At 36.0% G+C, this 19,181-nt stretch overlaps 1 protein-coding gene across 1 annotated transcript in view; it reads right to left on the bottom strand.

Moving 5' to 3' along the window:
* The window catches only part of GUCY1A2 (guanylate cyclase 1 soluble subunit alpha 2), a 474,407-nt gene that overhangs the window by 176,937 nt on the left and 278,289 nt on the right, over positions 1-19,181 (bottom strand). Inside the window, exon 5 of the mRNA XM_040257909.1 lies at positions 10,622-11,107. Coding sequence (XP_040113843.1) covers positions 10,622-11,107 — 486 coding nt within the window. The remainder of the gene's footprint in view (positions 1-10,621; positions 11,108-19,181) is intronic.

The following is a 19,181-nucleotide window of genomic DNA, read 5'->3' as shown; positions in this document are numbered from 1 at the left end:
TACCATTTCTTTAAATTAGTTTTAAGATATATTTTAAGTCCAATAGGGCCTAGCACCTTGCTAACATAATAGACATGTAGAGAATTATGATTGAGTCAAATTGCATTATAAATGCTTATAGGAAGAGCTAGGTCAATATAGACAATGTGTGAATTACCTTTCCAAATCATAGTCATTGTTACATGGCTCTAAAACATTCAGTCAATACAGTTCAAGCCTACATAATTCCAAAACAAGAACATATTCAGGTGACCAGGTGATTTGCATGAATGATGAAAGAGAAATATTTCCAATATTAAGTAGACAAAACTGACCACTTATTTCAAGATTCCAGCACTGACTCTTGTACATGTCTAACCAGTCCAGGTAATGGTATCACCATCCTTCAACTGAATTATGGCATTAATATGTTTGACTATTTCCCACCCACCCCTCCCATACTACTGTTGAAATGATTTCTTTTAAAGCACATCTACTCGGGTCACTCTTGTATTCAAAATTCTTCAATGTCTTCATCTTGCTTTTATGACTAAGAACATAAACATGGAAATGGTTAAATTTCAGTAAATACCTGTACATTCTACCTCCTACCTACTTCTTATACAGTTAGCTTGTCTTACTGTTCTCTCCCCTTCATGGGCCACTGCCTTATCACAGCGAAGGACTTTCTTAACTCAATGGAGCTATGAGCAATGCCATGCAAGGCCACCCAAGGCAGACAGGTCATAGTGGAGAGTTCTGACAAAATGTGGTTCACTGGAGGAGGAAATGGCAAGCCATTCCAGTATTCTTGCCACCAGAAACCTATGAATGGTATAAAAAAGTAAAAAGATATAGAAGATACAAAGATACAAAAGACACAAAAAAGATACAAAAAGACATCAACAGATGAGCCCCCAGGTTGGAAAGTGTCCAATATGCTACTGGGGAAGAGCAGATGCTATTACTAACAACCCCAAAAAGAATGAAGTTGTGGACCAAAGTGGAAATGATGCTCAGTTGTGGTTGTATCTGGCAGTGAAAGTAAAATCTAATGCTGTAAAGAACAATACTGCATAGGAACCTGGAATGTTAGGTCCATGAATGTGTTCAAGCAGGAAATGGCAAGAGTGAACATCGGGATCCTAGGAATCAGTGACTAAATGGATGGGAGGGAGCAAATTTAATTTAGATGACCATTATATCTACTACTATGGGCAAGAATCCCTTAGAAGAAGTGGAGGAGCCTTCATAGACAACAAAAGAGTCTGAATCCAGTACTTTGGTGCAGTCTTAAAAACGGCAGAATGATCTTGGTTCATTTCCAAAGGAAACCACTCAACATCACAGTAATCCAGTCTATGCAGCAACCACTGATGCTGAAGGAGCTAAATTTAACCTGTTCTATGAGACCTACAAGACCTTCTAGTGGTGGTGGTGGTTGTTTAGTCACCGAGTCATGTCTGACTCTTGTGACTCCACGGACTATAGCCCACCAGGCTGTTCTGTCCATTGGATTTTCCAGGCTGGAGTGGGTTGCCATTTTCTTCTTTTCTTCTCCAGGGGATCTTCCTGACTCAGGGAGCCAACCCATGTCTCCTGTACTGCAGACAAATACTTTAATGACTGAGCCACCAGGACTTTCTAGAACTAACACCAAAAAAAGAGAGAGAAAGAGAGAGAGAGAGATGTCCTTTTTATCATAGAGGATTGGAATGCAAAAGTAGGGGGTAAGTTTGGACTTGGAATACTAATGAAGCAGGCAAAGGCTAACAGAATTTGCCAGGAAAACACACTGGTCATAGCAAACAACCTCTTCCTACAACACAAGAGATGATTCTACACATGGACATCACCAGATGGTCACTACCAAAATCAGACTGATTATATTCTTTGCAGCCAAAGTTGAAGATATTCTTTATAGTCAGCAAAAACAAGACCTGGAGCTGACTGTGGCTCAGATCATCATCCCCTTTTGGCAAAATTCAGGCTTAAACTAAAGAAAGTAGGGAAAACCACTAGGCCATTCAGGTATGACCTAAATTAAATCCCTTATGATTATACAGTATGAGTGACAAATAGATTCAAGGGATTAGATCTTAAAGTATCTGAAGAACAATGGATGGAGATTTGTAACATTGTACAGGAAATGGTGACCAAAACCATCCCCAAGAAAAAGAAATGCAACAAGGCAAAAGGGTTGTCTGAGGAGATCTTACAAATGGTGGCGAGAAAAGAAGAGAGATGAAAAGAGAAGAGAAGGAGAAAAGGAAATAAATACCCATCTATATGCAGAGTTCTAAACAGTAGCAAGGAGAGGTAAGAAAACCTTCGTAAGTGAACAATGCAAAGAAATAGAAGGAAACAATAGAATGGGAAATACTAGAGATATCTTCAGAGAAGTAGAGACCAAAGGAACAGTTCATGAAAACATGGGTTCAATAAGGGACAGAAACAGTATGGGCCTAACAGAAGCAGAAGAGATTAAAAAGAGATGGCAAGAATACACAGAACTATACAAAACGGTAGCCACAATGGTGTGATCACTCACCTAGAGCCAGACATCCTGGAGTGTGAAATCAAGTGGACCTTAGGAAGCATTAACACCAATAAAGACAGCGGAAGTGATGGAATTCCAGCTGAGCTATTTAAAAAACTGAAAGATGACAGTGTTAAGGTGCTGCAATCACTATGTCAGCAAATTTGGAAAACTCAGCAATGGCCACAGGACTGGAAAATGTCATTTGTCATTCCAATCCCCAAAAAGGGCAATACCAAAAAATGTTCAAGCTACTGCACAACTGCACTCATTTCACATGCTAGCAAGGTCATGCTCAAAATCCTTCAAGGTGGGCGTCAACAGAGTGTGAATTGAATTTCCAAATGTACAAGCTGGATTTAGAAAAGGCATAGCAACCAGATCTTAAATTGCCAAGATCCACTGGATCATAGAAAAAGCAAGGGCATTTCAGAAAATTATCTCCTTCTGTTTCACTGAGTAAACTAAAGCGTTTGACTGTGTGGCTCAAAACAAACTGTGGAAAACTCTTAAAGAGATGGGAATACCAAACCACTTTATCTACCTCCTGAGATGTGTATGCAGGTCAAGAAGCAACAGTTAGAATTGGACATGGAACAACGAACTGATTCAAAATTGGGAAAGGAGTATGTCAAGGATGTATATTGTCACCCTGCTTATTTAACTTATATACAGAGAACATTATGCAAACTGCCAGGCTGGATGAATCTCAGCTGGAGTCTAGATGCCTGAAGAAATATCAATAACCTCAGATATCCAGATGATATTATCCTAGTGGAGCAAAGTGAGGAGGAACTAAAGAGCCTCTTGCTGAAGGTGAAAAAGGAGAGTGAAAGAGCTGGCTTAAATCTCAGCATTAAAAAAACTAAGATCATGGCATCCAGTCCCATCACTTCATTGCAAACAGAAGGGGAGAAATGACAGATTTTATTTTCTTGGTCTCTGAAATAACTGTGAACAGTGACTGCAGCCATGAAAAGATGTTTTCTCCTTGGAAAGAAAACTATGACAAACCTAGACAGCATATTAAAAATCAGATATATCACTTGTTGACAAAGGTCAAAAGTATGGTTTTTCTCGTAGTCATGTACAAATGTGAGAGTTGGACCACAGAGAAGGCTGAGCACCAAAGAATATATACTTTCAAACTGTGGTGCTGGAGAAGGCTCTGGCAAGTCCCTTGGAAAGCTAGGATTTCAAGCAAGCCAATCCTAAAGGAAATAAACCCTGAATATTCATTATAAGGACTGATACTAAAGCTCTGATACTTTGTCCACCTGATGTGAAGCTTTGACTCATTGGGAAAGACCCTGATGCTGGAAAAGACTGAAGGCAAAAGGAGAAGGTTGCAGCAGATGATGAGATATTTAGATAGCATCACCAACTCAATGGACATGAATTTGAGAAAATTCCAGGACAGAAGAGCCTGGTGTGCTGCAGTCCATGGGGTCACAAAGATTCAGACACGATTCAGTGACTGAACACCAACAACGAGATGTAATAGTTCATCTAAAATTGTCATAAGAATGTTTTATCACTCATTTACTGTCTGACAAAAAATGTGACATAAATGGTATTTCTAACTACATGCCATTGGTTGGATAAGTGAAGCAATACTGAGTGACATATGCACTACTTTGATGGTGAAATGAAAATAAAATAGTCCATGAATGGTGGGTTACCAGGAGCACTATTTAGCAACAAAATAATGCAGAATGGAATGTCCTTCTCCAAGCAATATTTCTCTATCTCTGGGATACTGTGGTTTAAAGATCAGTCCTGGAAAATGACATTTGTAACCAGGTTTTGGGCTTACTCTTCTGCACAACAGGAAGAGACTCCTTGGCTATGATTTTAATGTTTTTGGGGTTTTCTGAATAATAATCTAAAAAAGACTTCTGCTTCATATCAACAGAAGCATTGCCATCAAACAACAGTCAGCATATCCTTTGCTGCTTTATAGATGGACATCAACTTTTCCTCCATGATGGCATAACTTTGGTCTGGCATTTTCTTCCAGTACAATCTTGTCTCATCCACATTAAAAACATGCTTGGGTAAATATACACCTTAATCAATAATTTCTCAAAGCATTTCAGGAATTCCTGAGCAGCCATCATATCTGCATTTTCTTCTTTGCTACTTACTTTTAATTTGTGAAGTTTGGCTCAAGCCTTAAGCCAATAAAACCAGTCATGGCTGACATTAAAAAATGTTCCCTCTGATTCTTTGCCATGTTTATCCTTCAAGTCTTCATAAAGACTATTAGCTTTCTCTTGAATCAGCATTAAGCTGAGTGGGACTGATTGCTGATGCTGATTCTACATCTGAGAATTTTCTCCATCTGCTCCATCATTTTTCCACATTTCATTGATATTATTTTCAACATCATTGGCACAGCAGACTTCACATGTTCCATGATCTTGTTCTTTAGAATCATGCCAATGGTTCAACAATTCATGTTATAAGAATGAGTGATGTCTACCATCTTTTCACCCCACTTCACTCTCTCAATTATTTCACTTTTGTTTCCATTGTTATTGCTTGGTTCTTCTTAGCAGTACCAGCTATATCACCATTGCTATTACATTTGCTTTTACATTTCCAGATACCTTGGGCTTGAAGTAAAGATACTATCCTACTGTACTCTATATACAACTGTCCAGTATAGTACACAAAAGCACAACCACTTGTAGAGGATGCATGCTGGTACAATGTATGCCAGACACATGAACTAACTTACATGACTGGACATGTGAACACAAATTCCCATCTTTGAAAGTTCACAACTTGAAGATTAATATGTAGGTGATGTACAGTACTCGTGGACAGTTCCTAGGGAGGAATATACAGTGAGATATGCATGGAGACTAAACAAAATATCAGTGGGCCAACAATGAGATCAAAGAGGAGATCAAAAAATACTTCAAGACAAATGACAATGAAAACACAACTGTACAAAATCTATGGACTTCAACAAAAGCAGTCTTAAGAGGCAAATTCATAGCAATACAGGACTTCCTCAAAAATCAACCTAATGTACAATCCAAAGGATTATGAAAATAACAAATAATATTAATTCAGCAGAAAGAAATAATAAAGTTCAGTGAGGAAATAAATAAAATGGAGGAAAAAAGCAGAAAAAAATCAATTAAAAAGTATATAAAATAACAGAAATCACCCAATCAAAAAGCAGAGAGAAAATTTTAAAAATGGAAGCAGCACAAGAGACCTATGGGATAATATAAAGCATGGAATCTACACCTAGTAGGAACCCAGAAAAAAGAACAAGAAAGTGGAATAAAAAATGACCCAAAGTTGGCCATCCCCTATATATCAAGACCAGACAAAGATACTACTAAAAAATAAAATATAGCCCCAAATCTTCGATGAATATAGATGAAAAAAATCCTCAACACAACATTAGCAAACCAAATACAATAACACATAAAAAGGATTATACAGCATGATCAAACTGAATTCACTTCAGATCACAAAGATGGCTAAATATATGCAAATCAATAAATGTAGTACATCACATTAAGAAAAGACAAAAACCACAAGATCATCTGAATAAACACAAAAAAAGCATTTGATAAAATTCAGTATCCATTCATGATAAATATTGTCACCAAAGTGGGTACTGAGGGAACATAACTCAGCATAATAAAAGTCACTTATGACAAACCCACAGCCAAAATAATACTCAACACTGAAAAACTAGAAGCCTTCCTGCTATATCCGGGAACAAAACAAGGATGCCATTCCCACCACTTCTATTCAACACAGTAGTGGATGTCTTAGTCAGAGGAATCAGACAGGGAAAAGAAATAAAAGATTTCCAAATGTGAAGGGAAGAGGTAAAATTGTCATTATATGTAGATGACATGATACTCTATATAGAAAACCTGAAAGACTCCACACAAAAATTACTAGAACTGATAAATAAATTAATCAATGTAGCATGATACAAGGTTAATATACAGAAATATTTTGCATTTCTTTGCACTACAAAATATTGGGCTTCCCTGATAGCTCAGTTGGTAAAGAATCCACCTGCAATGTAGGAGACCCCGTTTGGATTCTTGGGTTGGGAAGATACACTGGAGAAGGGATAGGCTAGCCATCCAGTATTCTTGGGCTTCCTTGGTGGCTCAGCTGGTAACGAATTTGCCTGCAGTGTGAGAGACATGGGTTCGATCCCTGGGTTGGGAAGATCCCCTGGAGAAGGGAACAGCTACCCACTCCAGTATTCTGGCCTGGAGAATTCCATGGACTGTGTAGTCCATGGGATCACAAAGATTCAGACATGACTAAGTGACTTTCACTTTCACAAAGAACATCAGAAAGAGAAAGTAAAAAAAAAAAATGCTTAAAATAAGATCAACAGTAAAGTAGAATATCTAGGAGTACACCTGACCAAGGAGGTGAGAAACTGATATGCTGAGAACCATAAAACATATATAAAGGAAACTGAAGGTGATTCAAAGAAACAGAAAGATATCCAATACTCTTGGATTGGAAAATTTAATGTTGTTAAAATGGCCAAACTACCCAAAGAAATCTATAGATTTAAAGTGAACCTTATCAAACTACCCATGAAACTTTCACAAAACTAGATCAAATAATCCTAAAATTTATATGCAACCATAAAAGAATCAGGATTGCCAAAACAATATTTAGGGAAAAAAACAAAGCTGGATAAAAATTCTTCCAGACTCCAGACAATACTACAAAGCCACAGTAATCAAAACAATGTGGTATAGGTACAAAAAACCAGATGGATCAATGGAACAGACTAGAGAACCTAGAAATAAACCCACTGTTCAACAGAGGTTAGAAAATACAATGGAGAAAAGACAGTCTCTTCATCATGTGGTGCTGGGAAAATTGGGCATTACATGTAGATCAGTGAGGTTAGAATATTCTCTCATATTGTATAAAAAATAAATTCAAAATGGTTTAAAATTGTATATATAAGATATGATACCATAAAACTCCTAGAAATGAACATAGGGAAAATGCTCTTCAAGATAAATCATAGAAATATTTTCTTAGATAATTTTTCCAAGACAAAATAAATAGAAACAAAATAAACAAACAAGGCCTAATCAAACTTAAGAGTTTTTTTTATAACAGAGGAAACCATAAACAAAGCAAAAAGACAGACTACAGACTGGGAGAAAATATTTGCAAACAATGTGACTGACAAAGTCTTTGTTTCCATATATATATATATAGCTCATAGAACTATAAATATACATATATAAACAAACCAGTCAAAAAATGCTCAAAAGACCTAAATTGATTTCTCCAAAGAAGACATAGAGATAATCTCAACATTGCTACTTATTAGAGAAATGCAAATACTTAGAGAACTGAAATCAAAACTACAATGAGGTTTTATCACCTTTTACCTGTAAAATGGACATCACCATACAAATAATAAAACTGGAGAGAGAGTAGAAAAAAGAAAACCCTGCTACACTGTTGATGGGAATGTAAATTAGTGCAGTCACTATGGAAAACAGTCTGGCTGCTGCTGCTGCTGCTAAGTCGCTTCAGTCGTGTCCGACTCTGTGTGACCCCATAGACGGCAGCTCGGAGGTTCCGTCAAAAACTAAAAATAGAGTTATCATATGATTCAGCAATCTCACTCCTGAACATATACCTGGAAAAGGTAAGAACTCTAATTCAAAAAGCAATGCACTTCAATAATCAGGAAATGGAAGCTACCCAGCTGTCCACCAACAGAGGAGTGGATAAAGAAAATTTGGCTTATATACACAATGGAATATTATGCCATCAAAAGAATGAACTATTAATACTATCACTTGTAGCAACATGGATGGAACTAAGAGATTGTCTTACTGAGTGAGGTGAGTCAAAGATAAATAATATATGATATCACTTATATGTGGAATCTAAAACAATAACAGAAATGAACTTATTTATAAAACAGAAATTGACTCACATACATATACATACTAGTATCAGAGATAAACTAAAAACACCTGGCTTGGTTGATACATTCCTTTGCTGTGCAAACTATTTTAAGTTTAATCATTTGCTTATTTTTTGCTTTTGTTTCCATTACTCTAGTTGATGGATCTCAGAAACATATATTGCTGAAATTTATGTCAAACAGTGTTTGATATTTTTCTCTAGGAGTTTTATAGTATCCTGCATTACATTTAAAAGCTTAATCCATTTTGAGTTAACTTTTGTGTATGGTGTTAGAGAATGTTCTAATTTTATTCTCTTACCAGTAGCTGTCCAGCTTTCTCAGCACCACTTACTAAAGAGACTATTTTCTCTGTCATATATCCTTGCCTCCCTTGTCATAGATTCATTGACCAAAACTGTTGGAATTTACTTCTGGGCTCTGTATTCTGTTCCATTGATCGATTGTCTGTTTCTGTGCCAGTATCATACTCTTTTGATGACTGTGGCTTTGGAGTATAGTCTGAAGTTAGGGAGCTCAATTCCTCTAGCTCTGTTTTTCTTTCTCAAGATTATTTTGGCACGTTTAGGTCTTTTGTATCTCTTGACATGAATTTTAAAATCATTTGTTCCAGTTTTGTAAAAAATGTCATTGGCATTTTGACAGGGATTGCTTTAAATCCGTAGATTGCCTGGCATAGTACAGTCATTTTGACAATATTGATTCTTCCAACTCAAGAGCATGATATATTTTTCTATCTATTTCAGTTTCTTTCATCAGTGTTTTTCATCAGTTTTTTGAGTGTGGGCATTTAACCTCCTTAGGCACATTTATTCTTAGGTATTTTATTATTTTTGATGCAATCATAAATAGGATTACTTCTTTAATTTCTCTTTCTGATATTTAACTGTTAGTGTAGAGAAATGTAACAGATTTATGTATATTAACTTTGTATAACTTTATCAAATTCATTGATGAGCTCTAGTAGTTTTCTAGTGGCCTCTTTAGAATTTTCTATGTATAGTACCATATCATCTGCAGACTAAAAGTTTTACTTCTTTTTCAATTTGGATTCCTTTTATTTCTTTTTCTTATATGACTGTTGTGGCCAGAACTTCCAAAAATGTAAAAGTTGTGAGAGTGGACATCTTTGTCTTATCTTGACCCTAAAGGAAATACTTTCATATTTTCACTATTGAGTATGATGTATGATGTTAGATCTTGGGTTTTCATAAGTGGCTTTTATGTTGAGGTATGTCCCCTCTTTGCTAATCTACTGAACAGGAAGAGATATTTTCAGATGATATGACCAATAAGGAGTTAATATCCAACATATATAAACATCTCATAAAGCTCAACATCAAAAATATTAGCAACTTGATAAAAATGGATGGTCAACAAGCACATGAAAAGATGCTCAGTATTGCTAATCAACAAGGAAATGCAAATCAAAGCCACAAGAAGATATCACCTCACAGAGGTCAGAATAGCTATCATTAAAAAGAAAATAAAATATAAAAGTTGGTGAGCATGCAGGGAAAAGGGATCTCTCCTACACTGTTAGTGGGAAAATATTGATAAATTGGTGCAGCCACTCTGTAGGTAAACTGGTACAGCAGTAGCCAATTTTGAGGTTTCTCAAAAAACTAAAGAATTACCATAGGACCTAGGAATTCCACTCCTGGGTATACATCAGAAAGAAACAGAAAGACTAATACAAAAAGATTCATGAAGCCCAAAGTTCCTAGGAGCATTGTTTATTATTTATAATTGCCAAGGAATGGAAGCAACCTAAGTATCCAACAACAGATGAATGGATAAAGAAGATGTGTTTTATGTAGACAATAGAACACTACTCAGTCATAAAAACAATGTGGTTAAGAGTTGCCTATATTTCAGCAAGCTTATTTTATCTTTTTGATAATAATGAATTTAAAAGACTAGTTCCACAGAATTTTTCCTTTCTGACAAATATTTAAATCAACTCATAGCGAAAATTCACTCAAAGATCAGAAATACTTGTATTCTGAATATTTCTAAATGAAAATTATCCATCACTTAATCTTGTTTAAATAGAAAAAATATTGCATGCTTGTGATTTAATGAAGATGATAATTTACCACTAAAATACTTTTATATAGATAAGCAAACCCCATTACCTTATAAATATCCAAAAATCCACATTGGTGGTCGAATCTTGTGTACAGTTCATTCAGCATGCTGATGACTTGCATGGGGGTACACTGGGCACATATGGCCGTGAAGCCAACAATGTCTGAAAACAGCATGGTGACATCATCAAACTTTCGGGCCTGCACTTGCTGCCCTTGCCACAACTGTTGGGCTACATCACCAGGGAAAATGGAGTATAGAAGATCCACTGTTTTCTTTTTCTCTTCTTCCAGGGCCTGGTGAGTTCTTTCTAAAGTTGCTTTTAATTTATCCATCCTCTTCTTCAGCCCATCCTGGGCCTTTGCCTGCTCGCCAACCAAGATGACATCTCGAGTAGCATCATGGATAGGGATGTCTGAGAGATGTAGCCCTCGTCCCATAAGTTCATCCAACTTGTCCACACATGGAGAACCCAAGAATAAAATGGAATTTGATTCTGAGACATGGATCATTTGTCCTTTAACTTCCATCACCTGCAAAATTAACATGGAATTTTAGTTAGCACTCTTTACATAGTAGGTTCACAAAAATTAATTTATCATCAGATGGAGAAGAAGAATAAGAAATTAGCCTTACAGACTTTCTCCGTATAGGCAAATGTAACTATGATTTGGGGCCAATGTAATTTATGATTCTAAATAGAAATATTTGTTATTGTTTCCCACTTGGCCACTTTCTTAAGAGAATGATCAAATGGAAAGAGAGATCAATGAGAATTGAAACAGAAAAATATTTTCATTCAAAATGAAATTGTACCCAGATACATCATGAAACTGGTTCACCAACCAGTTCAAAAACTTTCAACCTGCTTAGTAATAATAAAATTTGGATAATTCCACCTGTCAAAATACTAGATTTAATTGTCATTAAAATAAAACTCAGAAAATCAGTCCAGGAGACTAGATGAATCCAAATAATTGTTTAGTCATATGTAAGTCATTTTTTTCATCTGTTGTAGTCCTATGAAAGTATATTGATTCTTGCATTGACTAGATTAGTTGACAATTCATTTGGCCTTAAAAATAAAAATTTAAGCTAGATTTCATTAATAAGTATTAGCAGAAAATGACTACCAGTTAACTAGCATTTCAATATAAGCTAAAAGACGACGCCCCCTCCCCCAAGTCAGGATAGTATTAAAGAAACCCAGCTAGTAAGATAAAAAATATGAATATATAGTAATTTAAATCTATCCCTCCTTTCTGTGCTTTTTGGAGAATTTAGAGAATTGATGTTTAATGAAAAACTTCATGAACACTGGCTCATGCTATCTTAGCTTAGTGCCCTAAGGAACCCTCTGAGGGGATGAACATCATCAAGAAAGGAAGTCTTAGGCTATATTTATCCAAATACACTTACTTGGGTTAAGATAGGATATTTCAGCTCATCTCAAGAGGAAGCTTGTTGTCATTACCTGAAGAAAGTGCTAAGTGCTAAATTGCTTCAATTGTGTCTGACTCTTTGCGACCCCATGGACTGTAGCCTGCCAGGTTCCTCTGTCCTCTGTCCTGGAGTGGGTTGCCATTTCCTCCTCCAGGGGATCTTCCAGACCCAGGGATCAAACCGATGTCTCTTTTGTCTCCTGCACTGGCAGGTAGGTTCTTTACCACTAGCGCCACCTGGGAAGCCCTGAAGGGGACTGCCTACAAATTGACCAACTGAGATTGTGTATCAGTTTTATCTATGTCACTTTCTGCAACTACATGGAATGTGCTCAATAAATTTATTTTCTTTTGACCTTCATAGCATGAAGTAGTTAGGTTAGTTGATGAAATTTGAGGCATAGAACAAATATGGGGTAAAACTACAGAGATTTTGACTTCTAAGCCTGCAAATATTTTACTTTGATCCACCTGCACCATTTACCAAGATTTAGTCTATATAGGGAAAAAATGAATCCTTGCTTCATGTTATAAGTTGTATGAAACAAAACGTTCACTTTTTATACAAAGTCTGCTAATGTTCAGTATTTCATCATTTTATACATAATTTATTCATAGAAGTGTTTATTGAGTGTTTTCTATTTATCAGTACTGCCCTGGCTGATAACCATGAAAAGATAATACAAGGTTTCCCTTTTAAAAGATATCAGACTATGGAATCTAGAGACACAACTATAGAGCCCATAGAATAGAATGAAGAAACACTTCAATTCCTTATTTAAGATAGGCTATCAGAAGACTGCAGGCTATGGTTTGAATACAAAGAAAGTAATTGTCCTGAAAAGTATTTCCAGATTATTTCATATATGCTGGGTATGCTTTTGGTGGGGGGGGGGGTTGTTAATGATACATACTCGTTAGACTATTAGAAGTGTAATAAAGAAGATACACAAAATGTACAACCTCATAGCTTGAAAATTAGTACAATCATTTTTTTCTTAAGATTTAAGGTAAAAGCAAACCTCTGATGCTCATATAGTTAGACTTCCACCTGGTCTCTTTCTTCTCACATTTCTTTCTAATTATTTTCTTTTTCTTCTACATCTTGCTTTTTTCTCCCTTCTTCCCTTTGCTCTTTGGACTTACTCTTTTGTTTTATTTTTCAACATCCTATCTTCATTTACTCTTTATCTCTCCTGCTTGCCTGGCTCTCTGTCATCACTGGTTACTTCATTTCCTTGTTGGTTCTTCATTTTTGTTTCTCTTTTTTTCCCTATGTATTAACCTTCACATTTCCTATTATAAATTGACCTTTTTCTTTTCTGCCTTTGCTTCTACCTCTTTTTATTTAAAATATATATCAGTATATGTATATAGGTATAAATAATATTATATATTACTTGCTATATGTTAAAAATATGTTTTTCTTTAACTTACAAAGAAGCAAAATGGAATATATTATATTCCATCTCAAAAAACCCATAATATATTCCCAATTTATATATGGCATAGTTCATTTTTTTTGAAATTTATGACAGACTAAAATAATTTTATTTTTATTTTATTAATGAAAATAAAATTCTGACAGAATGAAATAATTAAAATAAAATATTTAATACTTGGATCACATGTTTTTTTCTTTTAACAATGTCATAGAAAGTTTAAGAAAATATTAAGTATAAGAACTTTACTCAGTTCTATAGATGGAGTTGAGGTTAAGACAGTTATGGTCTCTGCCCTCATGGAGCTTATATTCTAACAGAATATAAGAAATGACAGGTTATGGAGGGCTGTGGAAAAATTAGATACTTATTTTAAAAAATACTTATGAGTCATCTCTTAAGAGACAGAGGTTTCCAAGTACGTCCCCATATACATGCACTAGCAAAAGGAACAAACAAATTAAAACAAGGCAAACAAACAAAAAGTGAAACCTTGATCTGAACCCCCAACAGGAGCAGAGAGAAACCAGGTTGTCCTGAGAGTCATGTGGAAAAACACTTTTATTGGAATTCTGAGACTTGGAACATTTGCAAGATTAGAGAGCCTGGTCAGAGATTCTTGACTTGAAGATCCATCCTCAGAGAGAATTAAAGAGTTCTTTAGTCAACTGGCACCTAAAATTTCCCCATCTTAGGCTCTCAAGACTCTCGATATGATTAAGCTCAAGCAATGAACAAAAGCAAATAATAAACACAAGATTTAGATGACAAAAACTGAGTGATGGGAATGTCAGCTTCAGAATATACAGCAGCTATTTATTTATAAGTAAAGATACAATTACAGAGAAAGATTAATGACAGAAATGGTATGGACCTAACAGAAGCAGAAGATATTAAGAAGAGGTGGCAAGAATACACAGAAGAACTATCCAAAAAGATCTTAATGACCCAGATAACCACAATGGTGTGATCACTCAGCTAGAGCCAGACATCCTGGAATGCGAAGTCAAGTGGGCCTTTGGAAGCATCACTACAAACAAAGCTAGTGGAGGTGATGGAATTCCAGTTGAGCTATTTCAAATCATAAAAGACGATGATGTGAAAGGGCTTCATTAAATATGCCAGCAAATTTGGAAAACTCAGCAGTGGCCACAGAACTGGAAAAGGTCAGTTTTCATTCCAATCCCAAAGAAAGGCAATGAATGCCAAAGAATACTCAAACTACCACACAATTGTACTAATTTCATATGCTAGCAAAGTAATGCTCAAAATTCTCCAAGCCAAGCTTCAACAGTACATGTACCATGAATTTCCAGATGTTCAAGCTGGATTTAGAAGAGGCAGAGGAACCAGAGATTCAATTGCCAACATCTGCTGGATCATTGAAAAAGCCAGAGAGCTCCAGAAAAACATCTATTTCTGCTTTATTGACCATGCTAAAGCCTTTGACTGTGTGGATCACAACAAATTGTGGAAAATTCTTCAAGAGATGTTAATAGCAGACCACCTTACCTGCCTCCTGAGAAATCTGTATGCAGGTCAGGAGGCAACAGTTAGAAATGGACATGGAACAATGGACTGATTCCAAATTGGGAAGGACTAAATCAAGGCTATATATTTTCACCCTGCTTATTTAACTTATATGCAGAGTATATCATGCAAAATGCCAGGCTGATGAAGTACAAGCTGAAATCAAGATTGCTGGGAGAAATATCAATAACCTCAGATATGCAGATGATACCACCCTTATGGCAGAAAGCAAAGAGGAACTAAAGAGCCTATTGATGAAAGTGAAAGAGGACGGTAAAAAGTTGACTTAAAACTCAACATTCAAAAAACGAAGATCATGGTATCTGGTCCCATAACTTCATGTCAAATAGATGAGGAAACCATGGAAACAGTGACAGACTTTATTTTCTTGGTCTCCAAAATCACTGCAGATTGTGACTGCAGCCATTAAATTAAAAGACGCTCATTCCTTTCAAATTAAAAGCAAAGCTATGGCAAACCTAGACAACATATTAAAAAGAAGAGACATTACTTTGCTGAGAAAGATCCATATAGTCAAAGCTATGGTTTTTCCAGCAGTCATGTATGGATGTGAGAGTTGGGCCATAAAGAAGGCTGAGTGCCAAAGAATTGATGCTTTTGAATCTGTGGTGTTGAGAAGATTCCTGAGAGTCCCTTGGACAACAAAGAGATCAAACTACTCAATCCTAAAGGAAATCAGCCCTGAATATTTATTGGAAAGACTAATGTTGAAGCTCCAATACTTTGGCCAGCTGATGCGAAGAGCTGACTCATTAGAAAAGACTCTGATGCTGAGAAAGATTGAAGGCAGGAGGAGAAGGAGGCAACAGAGGATGAGCTGGTTGAATGGCATCACCGACTGGATACACATGAGTTTGAGCAAGCTCTGGGTGTTGGCGACAGATTGGGAAGCCTGACAAGCTGCAGTCCATGGGGTTGCAGAGTTGAACATGATTGAGTGACTGAAATGAACTGAATAGAGAAAGATTAGCACCAAGAGACTATAAGGAAGGAGTAGGCAGCTAAAAACTTAGAACAGGTCATAATATAAACGACAGTAGTATTTAACTCAAATAATTGTAATGAAATAATTACATGTAGGCCTGTTTACCATGTTGAGTATGATATCTGCCACAAATGAGCCTTTGATAAGTATTAGGTGACCTTACTGTGGGTTTTGAAACTAACCCAAGCCTCCTAAACCAGAACCCCTTGTTGCTGAACTCAAAAACTGATTTTTTTAAAAATAAGGAGTACATATGATCCTGAAATTTCAATAGACAGGAATTAGTGTCTGAAATGTCATCTTACACAATCTAATTGTAAATGAAGTAAAAATAAAGTAAATAAGGAATGGAAAGGAAAGACAGATTGCATGGAATAACAAACCAAGTTGGTAAAAGGGTAAGGACTTGAACCAGACCTCTTGATATACACAGCCACAGTGTAGACTGTCAGAAAGAATATTTTGGATAAAACAAAGAGTGAAATATGAAGTTCAGAGATGACTTAAAGCTCGGACAGAAACAAGGCCATCAAATTCCCTATGAATATATCAATCAAAGGTAAATCACAAAACTGTTTCAACAAATGTTATAGACAGTTTTGTTTTAACAAGTTTGTAAATGACTTTCCTTCATGTCTATGGAAACATTCAAGATGTAAAAGGACCCATTACATTTTTTCATTGGCATGGTACTATATTTTATGAGAGGAATTATGTAATTTTGTTATCCAATTTAGATATTTGAGTCTCCCATAAATGTTTGCCAAAAGTCTGCTTGACAAATCCTATTTGTAACCCAATAATACGTCTTAACTGTCCCTTAGTTGGTACAACACATAGCATTTTCAAAATTCTTCCACAGACATTGCTGCATTTTGTCTTCTTGGCAGTGTAAGCGGCACACAAAGTTGCTATAATCGAGGTAGCTAAGACCAGGGAAGGTTGAGTGAGTTGCCAGAGATCACACAGTTAAGTTAGAGAGCCCTGAACTGCCTGATCCAGTGTTCTTTTCATACATAGTGTGAAGAGCTGAAAGGAGTGAGAGCTTTTGAAACTAAAAATGTTCAGAGTTTAAAGTCTAGTTTCACCACTTGCTCACTGAGTCACCATAGGTGGATCACATGGCCTCTCAGAGGTCTAGTAGCATCATCTGTAGTAATGTAATGTAATGATGGAATACAGGTAATTTTATAGAACAGCATTAGGATAAAGTTTAAATGAAATAATATATATAAAATTTAGTCTAATACTCACATAAGCATTCACTCAGTCTCTCTCAGTTATTATTGTTACTGTTATTAATCATTATGAAATAAGATAATGATCATTTGGTTGGTGCCAGAGAGATATTACAAATAGGAAATAATAATAATGCAATTATGTTACAGAAATCATAGTTATACTTTATGAAGCTATATTTCATAGGCATGGTTTACAAATTATTTTCAGTAATAGTAGAAAGCTATAAATAAATTTCATGTTTATAAATACATTTCTACTTAAATGATTTATGATCTATCAGTTAAGAAAAAAGTTTCACAAACCATACAGAATGCTACAATAATTAAAATATCACAGTGAAGGTTGACTTTGAGCTGGCAAAATGTCTCAGACATGCATTATCAGAATTTGTCTTGTAAACTTCCCCATGAACATGAACAATGTATAAGAATTCCTTGTCAAGACAATAGCATTTCGCTGAAGAAACAAGCCCTGGAGGCTGCCTGTTATAGTGAAAAATGTAATAGCTATTGGAATATGGCAAGGGAAGTATCCCAAGATGAGTAAAGGAAAATTCAAATCCCCAGAGAGACAGAAGAGTATAGCATATTTGGGGCATTTATGAAGGACCAGTATGATTACACAGAGAAGGCAATGACACCCCACTTCAGTACTCTTGCCTGGAAAATCCCCACGGGCAGAGGAGCCTGGGAGGCTTCAGTCCATGGGGTCGCTAAGAGTCGGACACGACTGAGCGACTTCACTTTCACTTTTCACTTTCATGCACTGGAGAAGGAAATGGCAACCCAAACTCCAGTATTCTTGCCTGGAGAATCCCAAGGACAACCGAGACTGGTGGGTGGAGGCTACCATCTATGTGGTCGCACAGAGTCGGACAAGACTGAAGCGACTTAGCAGCAGCAGCAACAATATGATTACAACAGAGAGCAAAGGGGGAATGACCAGGGTCTAGTGAGGTCAAGGCCATACCACTGAGTTATGATAATTGGAATGTGAACCTACTCCTCATAATTCTCCAGTCCTCTCTACTCTTTCCTCTATTACCATGAGAGCCACATGTCAAAGATGCAGGAAGCAGAAGATGGAGCCTGGGTTCCAAAGTCTCTTTGGCAACAAGACTGCTCAGAAGACACCTAACCTGCCCCAGATCTATGATGTGAGCAAGAAATAAAGTTTTACATAGTTAATGGACTGGGATTTGAAGATTCTTATAGCAGTTAGCATTATTAATCTTGACTAATATACCAGGTCCTGGTAAAAGTTCAATTTCAGCCATCTCCATCACACATTTTCAATGTGGTCTAGGCTTACAACTACTTCATGCTAGGATCTTGTGAAAAGAATCCACAATGATTCTTTCCCATTCAACCCAATTACAGTCACCATCATTCTAATTAATATCATTCCCATTTACAATTCTATGAGACCAGAGAATTAAGGATTGATCCTGAGATCAATACATAGTTGAATCTTTAAGTGTGAATCTAAACCTTTGCTTAAAGGACTGGTTGGTTTTATGTTTATCAACTTCAAACATGAATTATAACTTCATACATTTTTTATGCTATTGAAGCTAAATTACATGTGCATCTTATATTCCAGTAATGTGACATCAAAACTTTTTAAGTATACTTTAAATCATTTTTAAGTATGCTGTAAATTATTAAAATGGCTTCTTAGATACAAATGTTCATAAACACTATAGAAGTTAATACATTCATTGGGGGGGGATATTAAGGAGATATTCCTCCCAAAACTGAAAATCTTTAGTGTAAGTTATTTATTCCTTTTTTGATGTTTATTTTTAAATTTAAATATACCTGATTTAATTATATAGTAACCCAGCTTGTTTAAGTGTAATAATGGAAATTGAAAAAAGTTAAGTGATGTGTCCAAGGTCTATAGCTAAGGAAACATAGAGATGGGACTACATGGGTGTTCTCAC

The sequence above is a fragment of the Oryx dammah genome, unplaced genomic scaffold (genome assembly GCF_014754425.2).
Source record: "Oryx dammah isolate SB20612 unplaced genomic scaffold, SCBI_Odam_1.1 HiC_scaffold_17, whole genome shotgun sequence".
NCBI lineage: Eukaryota > Metazoa > Chordata > Mammalia > Artiodactyla > Bovidae > Oryx > Oryx dammah.
Note: the sequence above shows the minus strand (reverse complement) of the source record. Positions and strands in the feature narration are given on the sequence as shown.